Raw genomic sequence first — 11,289 nt, 5'->3', positions numbered from 1 at the left:
TCCTCACTGGCCCAGCGCCCGCCGGGTTACGCGCCCGCGCGCCTTGGAGGGGAGGAGCGCGACCGCGGGGGCGCGCCCCGGTGACTCCGCCCCCACCCCCCCACCCCGGGCGCCCCTCCCCTGAGTCCCGGGTGCCCGGCTCGCGCGGCTCGGTGCGAGGAGACTGGGACCCCGCGCAGCCCGCCCCCACGCCCCCGCCCCGGCGTGCGAGGCGCCGCGCCCTCCCGCTGCCCTGCCCGGTGCATGGAGGGGCCCGTTCGGATCGCAGCCGCCGCTGCCGCCGTAGCCGCCGCCAGCGCGCGGGGGATGACCTGGGGGTGGCTTTCGGAGCCGGCTGCCGCGCAGGAGGTCTGGGGGCTTAGCCAGCCCTGCTTAGAGGTGCGGGGGTGGGGTCCCACCTAAGGGTGGGCGGGAGGGGTGGCCTGGGGACACCGGGCTTGGGCGCCACGAGGCTTGGGAGCTGGAGGTCCGGGGGCGGGCTGGCCGGAGTGCCCGGGAGGGCGTGGGGGTCCAGGCTGCGTGCGGGGTCTGGGGAGGGCAGCTGACGGATGCGCAGTGGGGAGCGCCTACGTCCCCCGTCCTCGGGAACTCTGAGCCACCTCGTGGGAAGAGGCGGGGTGAGGTGTCAGTGACACGATTAAATCTGTTTGACAATGATCCGCTGAGGCAGGTGAGATGCAGCATAGCCGGGAGCACGGGGCGCCGGCACGTTTTCCCAAGGGAGCGGGGTCCCTCGCCTCTCTCAACCTCCATCCCTGCAGAGCGCCCGCGAGAGACAGTGATTTATGTGTAGGGAGAATCAAGAGAAATTTCCTGCGCAATGTATCTTTCTCTGCCTTCACAGCCTTGGTGACTTCCCAGCCCCAGGGAGCGTATTTTTCCTTCTCCTCTGTATAGCTTTCTGTGGATTGCATTATCATTTGCTAAATACATTACAGCTCGCTATTTATTTCACTCTGCAGCTTCCAGACCCTTGTTGCATTCTCTCCACATCTAGGAATTTCAGTAATAAATCACCGAGGGGGCTAGAGAGGCTCTCTCGCCTTTCCCTTCATTGTTCTCCCAACCCCACCAAATCAGGTGGAAGGCTCTCCAAAAGGAGCTTTCTCCAGAATGCCTGCCTTTCCCAGTCCAGACTCCAGAGGGTGGCAGGTGCCTTAAGGGCAGGCTGCTTTCCAGTTGAGATCTAGAATTGAGGGAACTTCATTAACAGAACCTCTGTGTCCTGAATCAGACACCTTGTGAAACAGAAGATAGGACTAAAAGGTAACATGAGATTTAGTCTCAGGCCAGTGGCCAGTAAAGATGAAAGAGGCCAATTCTGATTCCATGCCTCACTGATGCCACAACCCACAGATTCTCCAGCTGGCTTTTGGAATACCTAGTGGACAGTGTCTGCTAGGAAAGGGTGGGGAAGGGGCTGGAGAATGAAATGGATTTATTCTCAGTATAATTCTAAACGTTCTATTACATTTCATAGCTCATTTTTGGGAGGTAGTCTATTTTAGCTGAAAATGCGGGGGTAGTTCAACTTTTAGGACAAGATGAAAGAAAACTCCAGAAAACTGTAAAATTTAAGTTAGTGCTTAGCTAGAAAGCATTCTTAGGAACCCAGAGAGGCACCAAATACTGTAGTTTCTGTTTTGCACATGTTGAAATGAACTGCCTCATACTTGAAGTTATATGAGAAGGATGGAGAGAAACTGTTTCATTTTGTAAAGGCGTTTCCTGGGTGTGTGTTTGGCAGTGTGTGGAGCAGACACATTTATATTTCTATAAAAAACACACAAGTGCATATTGTTTAACTTTCATGCGAAAACTCGGATATAGTATTTGGGAAATCTGTCTTCGTTTGAATAGTTCAGTCAACCAGGAAAATCAGTTACTAGAGGTACCGTGCTATTGTTTGTGTAGTAACTCACTTGCGATGCTTTGATTGATTGCCATGGTTCTCATCAACCTCCTCTTCTGTGGAAAGTACTTAAACAGCTCTGACTCTCAAGCCGGGAAGTACAGAGAACCATTAGGACTTGGAGCATACTGATCTAGCTTGTGTCGGTTGGCTTCTAAGTCAATGTTACTCCTTGCCTTCTTTGCAGGTGGTTTGACTGTGCATGGGAAGAATTAAGTTCACTTTAAGGTAGGACTTCCGCCACCTCTGCCCCCATCTGCAAGGTGTATATAAAGAGGAAGGCTTTATGTTGGATTAAGAACTTCTGCCATAGGGCTGGACTCTAAAAAGTTCAGGTAAAACCTGTTGACTAGCTCTTGTGCTTTCTTCTTATTTTTCCTCTTTGCCTGTGTGCTTTCATGACTTTCTGGATGATTTCATTTATGGTTTTGTCAAAATGTAAGTTGAAGTAAGATGTGTCTTCTCTAGAAATGTTTCTTATGCAGGCATTTAGACTAAAAATTGGTATTGTTTCTAAGTAAAATCCTGGAGAAATGCTTTCAGGAATTAAACATTATTGTAGTGAAATCAGGCTGGAGATAGGAAATTAAAACTAATTAAGTGAAAAATCTGTTATTTTTAACACATCGTTACATTAGCCACTGCCTTGTGATTAGCATTTGTACTATGTAGGAGTGCAGATAAGGCAACACGTCGCAAGAGAAGATGAGCTGTCTAGAGATAGTCTTTCTTTAGATATGTGATCTTACTACTTAATAGAAACTAATTAGATTAGAAAGGGAATTTGGGGTCTGGTTGCTAAATAGATTGCTCCGAAGGACTTGATTTTACTGTGGTTTTTGATGGGTGCTTTTTTCAAGAAATTTTGTTAACTTGAATTAGAGAATGCTTTATTGTTTTTATTGAAATTTTATGTTGTATGTAGACATTTCATTGATTTATAAACATTCCATTTATACATTTTTGTTGTGGATATGGTACTAACTCATTTTCAAGAGAATGGGGAGGAGGGCTTTACTTGATTCTTTTCAATTGCAATTAAGAGCTGGTATATGGAATATACGTAATGTTACTTTAAAAATACTGGATTACAATTAAATGAAAAACTGGTTGTTTTTTTTTGTTTTTGTTTCACTCCTTCAAGTTTTCCCTCATTGTTTGTGCTCTTTCCCCCATTGTCAGGCTTAAAACATACAGTATCGTTGTCATCTGTCCCCTGAATAATGGTCCTGAGGTGATATTATTAATGTGGCTTTTTAAAATCAAACTAATTATACTTGCCTAAAAGAGCCACATGTGTGTGATTCTAGCTGCCTGGTGCCTTTTGAGAGCCCTGGAGACAAGCTAGTGAATAGAGCTGAAAATTCATTCTGTATTTGATTAAATGGAACAGACTTGCTGCTCCTTACCCCAGCAGGGGCGATGAGATCTCTTGATCCCCGAAGCGGCTCCAAGACCCTGGGAATTCCATTAGCGAGCACCTGAGGAATTTCTGCCCTGCAGTGCCTTTTTTGTATGTGTGTATGTGCCTGTGTGGAAAGGGAGGGGAGCCGAGTGGTGAGGGGGGGAGGGTGGCGGGTGGGCGGAGAGAGGCTACATTAGAAGACTCCATATGTTAGCAGATCTAAAATCAAGACAGGACTTAACAGCTTATCTTGTAAGAGAAGAGCCCAACCCAAAGGCAGATCGCTGGTCAGGACTTTTCTTACAAGCACGACCGTGGTGATGTGTCTTTACCCTGAAGTGCACGCCGCTGTAAGTACAGAAAGTCACTTTTCTGCTTTGCCTCCGAAGCACAAGCATATACACGTTGCAGCCTTGGTAAGTTTTCTCTGAATGATCTTTTGATAAATATGTAAAATCGTGTTACAGTTAGGTCTTGCCTGTAAGGGCTGCTTTTATTGTTTTAATAACTTTTCATCCGAGAGGAAAATCAGCCTTTTCTGTTGAAGCAAAGTATTTTGCAGAGATGAAATGCTTGTTTGAATAGGCATATTTGAGTTTGCTCTTTTGTTTTTATATGACTTTTCTTGTGTTTTTGTAACATTATTATTACAGAATTTAAATTCATTTAGGGTATCTCTCTTTTCTGTTGTCTTTTGAAGAATTCTTTCTGATTGCTAGTATTTCTTAAGGCATCGCTTCGCAGACTTGCCAGCAGCCGTGCGTAAATGAAAATATATCTACCAAAAATATTCTGTAAAATCTTTGGAGCAAAATTTCTGAGAAACATCAGCGTGTCTTCCTCTCCCTGCCCCACCTCCCCTGCCCCTGAATACTTTTTGGATACAGACATTCTTCAGAATATGAGCCCAGTTTGATTCTTGTGTACTTTTCAAGGAAGAGCAGTTCTGAATCTTGGATGGTCTAGTTAATTGATTTTCCTCTTCTGAGAATAGTTAAAAGTGAATGTGAATTCCAGTGCCTGTAGTTTTCAACTAGTGCAGAGTGCAGTAGCCTATTTGATGGTTAATTTGATGTATTTTGTTTCTGATTAAAATCATCTTGTGTGTCACAGTTCCCTCCATCCTATTCCCGTGTAGTCCTCTACCAAATTCTCCTTACAATACTAAGTGTTTAGAAAATAAAGAAGCCTTTTAGAGAATATTTAATTTTCTTCCCACCTTCATCCTGGGCTTGCCTTCTAGTAGTATGGCCAGATTGAAAGAACTCTGGAATGAATGGGAGTAAACACTAAAGTTGTTCAGGCACTTTGCTGTGTGATGTATTTTGATGGCCAGAGATAACAAAAAGCTACCCCAAAGCACATTTTGTTCTGCTACATATCAGTTGGAATGTGAGTCAGGACTTCAGTTCTTGAGAACCAGTGATGTGCTTTTAACCATAGAATTAAGGAACTGTGAAGTTCCTTACATCTTACTTGAGAGGGGGAAAAGCACACAGGTTATGTGACTGAACTTAGAAATATTCTGCTTGACGTTTTGCTACAAAATTTTTATATTGCGCTAATGTAAACATATAGCTTGCTTTTCAGCTATTCTTGACATAGACTAGCGCATCTCTTTTTATCTGTGTGAGCTGGGGCAGTGATCTTGACCTAAGCCTTGGGTTCCTCATCGCTGAAATGAGGATAACCATAGTATCTGTTACCGCTGTTGTGTGGATTACGTGAGATACTGAAAGTAAAGTGCTTGGCACGTTATAAAACCCCTATGATTGCTAGCTGCTGCTACTTTAAGTAACTCCTCCTGTACATGTTAGTCTGTTACTTTGATCCAGAAATGATTTCTTTTGAAGATTAAATAATGAGGAATTCTCTGAAGTTAGTAATAGTGTGGGCACGTGGAACTGCTATAGTTTCAGTATGCTACAGTTCTCTTCATTTTGCAATTGAAACTTAAAAGGCACTTGGAAACAATATGTTGCAATTTTTTTCCTGATTGAGGTATAATAGAAAAATGTACACAAGTGTACAGTTAATGTATACTCAGTGAGCAGCCAGATGAAGTGTCATATATGCACACGTGTGGTAACCGTTAGCCAGATCGAGATGTAGAACATTTCCTTCATTGTGGAAGGCTCCCTGGTGCCCCTTCCCAGACTAGCCCACCACCCCCAGCAGACGACAACCCTTTGGACCAGTCTCACCATACGTGAGCTTTGCCTGTTCCCGAACTTTATAAAAATAGACTCATACGATAAATACTCTTTTATATCTGGTTTCTCGCACTGCTCGTTATGTCCAAGATCCATCTCTGTTACTGTGTACGGTAGGAATTTATGCTTTTAAAATTGTTTTAGCATCTTTTGCCTGTTTTGAAATTCATAGTAGTTCATTTTGTTGGCACATTGGGTATGTGGTCATTGAGAAAACAAGGAAATAACAACATTTCTTCCTAAATTATTAGAAAATCAGATCCCAGTCACTATCTTAGAAAAATAACCATGACCTTCTTTTTATACATAAAGTTGGGTTGAAGGTAATATAATCACCTTCGGTGACAGTTCCATAAACCAAATCTTTTGATAACTGCGTTCATTTTGTGTGTGTGTGTGTGTGTGTGTGTGTTTAGAAGCGAGGGGTGGGAGCCTCAAAAGAGAGAAGGACCACCTAAGGTAGCTTATAACCTTCATGCTTAGGATTTAATACTTAGAATGGTGGAGAAGTAACCACTAGCTCAGCAATAAGTGTAATATTCCCTAAGAAGAAAACAAAACAACACGGTGTGTTCTGGAAAAAAAAAATCCACCAATAATGGAAGAAAATGGAACAAGGATGTTGTTATCCTACAGGAAAATTTTGAAGAATGGGACCTTACGTTTATATCAGGAAGAAGAATTTTGGCTACTAACCTTCTGAACGGTTGCTGTCAGGCTGTGCTTATATGTTTGGAATTTCTGTTTGTATTGTTGGGATTCCCTGATATGCTAAATAAAATTTATTTCACTAAACAATGAAACAAGAATACAAGGTGATATCGATGAATCCGAAGTGTGTTTTTTGTTTTTCACTTTGAAAGGGGCTGCGGTTGAGGTTAATAGCTTTGCCATCATCATATTTCTGTTCTTGGAAATCCTGATGAAGGATTTTCTGGATGTTCTGCTTGAACACAAGCCACTTCTCTCGTCGGAGACATTGTCTTTTTCAGCATTTGTAATTTTATTAAATCTTATTATTCATAGCTCCTTGACACAAGATCATTCTTCACATACAGCCATGTGCAGGGTGGGTTCCTCTGGACTCCAGAGGGGGCAAGTTGTCCCCTTTTCTCTTAATTCAGAGCACCAGTGGCCAAGACTTCAATGGGGGTGGGAGGGGTGAAAGAGTAATATGAGATTCATCTTTTATCCCAGAGGGGCACTCCAAAGATGCAGGTTTTGTTTCAAAAGAAGGAAGCACTGTTGACAAATAAAGCTGCCTCATGTTTGGAAAATGCTCCTGTGAAGGGGCATGAGGTCCTTATTACTGGATGTGTTGTAGTGGCATTTGCAAAAGATGGTGCAGTAAGAATCTCTTCCTTGGGTGAGAGTTGGGACCACGTGACCTCCAAGGGCCTTTGCCTTTTGAGTCCACTAAACAGGCTCTTGTGGGGGAGCTGTACTGCTTAACCACCACATACAGTAGTCCCCTTAACCCAGGGCTCGCTTGCTGCAGCTTCATTCCCCTGAGGTCAACTGCGGTCCAAAAATACTAAACGGAAAGTTCCAGAAAGAAATGATTTATAAGTTTTAAGTTGTGCACTGTTCTCAGTAGTGTAATGAAATCCCGTGCCATCCCTCCCGAGGTCCCCAAACCTTCAACATTGTTCTGCTCCTGACATCCAGCCATTCACTTCGTCCTGGCTCGGTGATCCAGGATCACCTGAAGCCGATGATCCTGCTGACGTATCATCAGAAGGTCAATAGTAGCCTAACGCTACGTCACAATGTCGACGTCACTCACCTCACTTAATCTCATCCGGTGGGTGTTCTGTCGTCTCACAGCATCATCATGATAAGAAGGGTGGTTACAGTATAATAAGATATTTTGAGAGAGAGAGATCACATTCATGTAACTTGCTTCTAGTTTTTACTTTATTATTTTTTTCTTGTGACTTTTATTACAGCATATTGTTAAAATTGATTTATTGGTACTCTCTTACTGTGCCTAATTTATAAATTAAACTTTATCATAGATATGTATGTGTTGGAAAAAAACATAGTATAAATAGGGTCCAGTACAATCCACAGCTTCAGATGTCCACTGGGGGTCTTGGAATGCATCCCCTGGGGGTAAGCGGGGGACTACCGTACCTAATTTTGGAGGGAGAGAATGTGTAAAAAAAGTTCCAAACGACCACTGGATAAATACATTTTCTCAAATTTTCCCTCGTTTAAAGTTGAGGAATGCCTCTTCTTGTTGACCCTTTTCCCATTAAATGTAATTTAGTTTATCACTAACAAGTAAATGTCAGATATCCTTTCTTTTTTACCTGAAGAGAGAACAGGGACCTTTCCAATATTCTATCAGTATCAGAAGTGAAAACACTTTACAAGTTTAGTATTTGCTACCTTTTTAGGTAGGTACACACCTGAATTTACTTGAAGCCCCTCTGTTGGCCGAGTTATTTATGCACTCCTACAGCAAATTATATGTAAAGTAAAAATAAATAAATGTATCTCTTGTCTCTCTACCTTGTCTCCTCCACCCCAATTTTTCCACACTTGAATTTCAAGAGAGAAATAACTCACGGGGGGAGAAAGGCTGATATGCGTGACTTATCCAAGCAACAGAGCTGTATTCAGGATCTTTTCTGGAGTCCATAGTTATTTACTGTAACCAGGTACACATCTTGTGTCTTTAGATATATGTTAATAATTGCTGTTTAGAATGATTGAAGGGAGTATAGAATCCTGAGTCACCAAAATAATATTTTGTCTATTTTATGAAGCAGAAAAGTATAATGAGTTTTGTCTGTTTTGTATTACATGACGTATACCCATACAACCGTCTAAAGCCTCTTGTAACCTCTAAGTGGCTCTCTCTCTTTTCTCTGTCACCATTACCTTACCCTTCCAACTTCCTTTTCGAATTTTGGGAAGGGGATCAGAGAAGGTGAGACAAAATGTGAGACAAAAGAAATATCTTCGTGACTCCTTATTAAAGTACTGCCACCTCACCTCCCTTGTCTCCACTCTTGGTTTTCCCGGCTTCCACATCATCCATTTTCCTCCATTTTGTTGGAGTAATGATCTTTCAAAAACATAAAGCTGATCATGTGACTGCTCTCCTTAACATCAGTTTCTTCAAAGGCCCTGACTCCCTTATTAAAACCCAGGTCTTTAATAGGGCGCACAGGGGTCTTTACCGACCTGGTGCTTCTGCCGTCCTCCACCTACCTTGCATTCCTTGAATATACCTTGCTTTTTCTCTTGCAGGCTGGGAACATGTCTCTCGTGGTGATGATGTTGTGTCATCATTTTGTATGTGTCTGTCTCATCCTTATCTTAATCCCTAAGGACAGACAATGTGATTTTCCCTTGTATGTATCCCCTCTCACCCCTTTCCTTGCACTATGCCTAAAAAATACTAAACCCAAATGTCCCGAACGTATGAGTCCTAAAGTAGTGCTTCTCAAACTTTAATGTGCATTTGAATTTCTTGGGGCGGGGGTGGGAGGGATGTTAAGATGCAGATTTCGATTTCGTAGGTTGTGGGTGAATCCCAAGATTCTCCCTTTCTGACAAGATTCCAAATCATGTTGATGACACTGGGTGGACCACACTGAATAGCGAGCTGCTAAACTGTCATCTCTAGACCCATGAGTGATTTCAACACACAATTCTGCTCTTATAAAGCAGAAACTAACGCACCATTGTAAAGCAATTATACTCCAATAAAGATGTTAAAAAAAAAATACAGTGAAATCAGTGACTCTGCATGTCAAGTTCAGGCGGATCACAGCTTCAAGTAATGAAGGTTAAAAAAGCTTTAGATAAAGAAAAAAATAGTTAAATATTGAAGATACTAGGACATCTATTGTCACATTATTGCTGGAATGCTGGCCAAACATCTTACATATTTAAAATGCATATTTTCATTCTGTGCTACATTAGTTTGTGCCCAGAGAGCTGATGTCATGTTTCGTCTGTTTTTTAAATATGCAGTATTAGAGGAGTTTTCCTGGATATCTAGGTATTAAAAAGTGCATTCTGCCTTCTGTCTCTTGCCAGGGGAATTTCTGACAGTTATTGGGTATCAGAATAACAGTAATTAGTATTTTCTATTTTACTATCATTTGAAGTCTGTTTAGTGAGTAATTGTACACACTGTCTGATTGGAGGTGAAATTGGCAAGGGGGATGAATGTCTAATGGATAAAATACTACTTTTAATCAGGCCGTGAAATTACTGTAGTGACATCAGAATTTGGCAGCCTCTTTTATTACAATAAAAAGAAAGATAGCATCCTAAGCTAGGGATAAGATTTTTCTTGCCCATTTATTTTGGCTTATTTTCATGGTTTGGGCCTCAGGGTGTGTGTGCAACAAAATAGCACAGTGAATAACAGGCAATAAGAAGGAGTGAACATAGTTTCAGCTGGAACAGATATACTGTTTAATCACTCATCTCTTATTTCAGTAAACTTCCTCCCAGATTGGTGAGTATGAGGTTGTGAGAGTGGGTATGAGGAATCCCCATCTATGAAGTGGAGTTAAGCTTCATTACTTGGGTTGGTGTTACATAGCTTGCAATATATTGAAAAAGTTTGTTAATTGGCTGTTAAAATGGTCATGTGAGGGGGACTGTCTAAATGTGGTTATGAATGGGGTTGTACAGTTTTATAAGAAAGGTGCTGTTTATTCCTCTTTATAAACACCAGTAAAGTAACATCGTTTGATTTAAACTAGTGTTTCCTCCTGGCCTGTTCACTCCTGTTGTGAAATTAGGCTAATTAGGCTTTTAGAGATTGCCATGATTTAATGAAAACTCGTGCACCAGGATTTCAATTTGGTTTCCATGCATCTGAGCAGTTGTTCCAGTAGATCTTGGGACTGCTAAATCCTGAGAAGATATTTTTATGGTTCTTAACAGATTATTAAAACTCCTGAGTGGAACCACACTGGTCTTACCATTGTGTTGTGCCCATAATTTACCTTTTGGGCTCTTCTTACTGTGATCACTTTTTTAAACAAGGCCATTTTATTGTTTCTTCCATTAAGTCTTAGATGTTCTTCCAAAATGAAATTTTAAGATTTGTTCTACAGTAAGGAAGATTACAGTACTGATGGGTTAAAGTAGATTTTAAACCTAATTCTGCATATTTACTTCAACTGAATAACATATCTTCAAGTCATATTATGATCTGATTAGAATTGGTTCTGATCGCTAAGTCGTTTCTTTTGATTTCTATTTATTGACTATTAGGCACACTTCCTTTACTATGGCTGAGTCCTTTTTGAGATTAATACAAATACAAATAGATCAGACTTCTACCCTGAGTTCCTAATTCCAAGCTCTAGTCATTAAGTTATTCATGTTTTGACTGTAGACCTATATAAGCTCTTTCATATAATTTTCATCATACATTTTAGAGCTAAAGATTTTTTTTTAACCCCATGGCTAACTAAAGCCAATTTTGAGTCATTCTAAGATGGGTTGTTAACTGTGGTCTCCTATTAGGTTAGGAAATGAAATTGTCATTATTTGTTATTTCTTTTGTGTTTAAGGATGCATTTTTAAAGAGCTATTGTCACAGTGGTTAGGTCTTAAAATAATTACACATTTGTCACTGTGACAGCAGCCGCGGTGGGGTTTTTAATGATACAGTACAGCTTGTGCAGAGATTTGATATCCATTTTTTGCAGCATCAAATAAATTTTAGCTCAGGGATTTGACTAGATACATCTTAAAAATGTTAATAAGAGTCTTATAGC

The 11,289-nt window shown here is 41.3% G+C and overlaps 1 protein-coding gene across 1 annotated transcript in view; it reads left to right on the top strand.

Annotated features, from left to right (window-relative positions):
• The first annotated feature begins 488 nt into the window (after positions 1–488).
• Positions 489–11,289, top strand: part of CDON (cell adhesion associated, oncogene regulated) — a 102,481-nt gene continuing 91,680 nt past the window's right edge. The window contains exon 1 of the mRNA XM_022556225.2: positions 489–2,140. Coding sequence (XP_022411933.1) covers positions 2,115–2,140 — 26 coding nt within the window. The 5' untranslated portion in view covers positions 489–2,114. The remainder of the gene's footprint in view (positions 2,141–11,289) is intronic.

The sequence above is a fragment of the Delphinapterus leucas genome, chromosome 7, assembly GCF_059928025.1.
Source record: "Delphinapterus leucas isolate spDelLeu-1000000601 "Yukka" chromosome 7, BTC_Dleu_Yukka2, whole genome shotgun sequence".
Lineage (NCBI taxonomy): Eukaryota > Metazoa > Chordata > Mammalia > Artiodactyla > Monodontidae > Delphinapterus > Delphinapterus leucas.
This window is presented reverse-complemented; position numbering and strand designations above follow the sequence as displayed.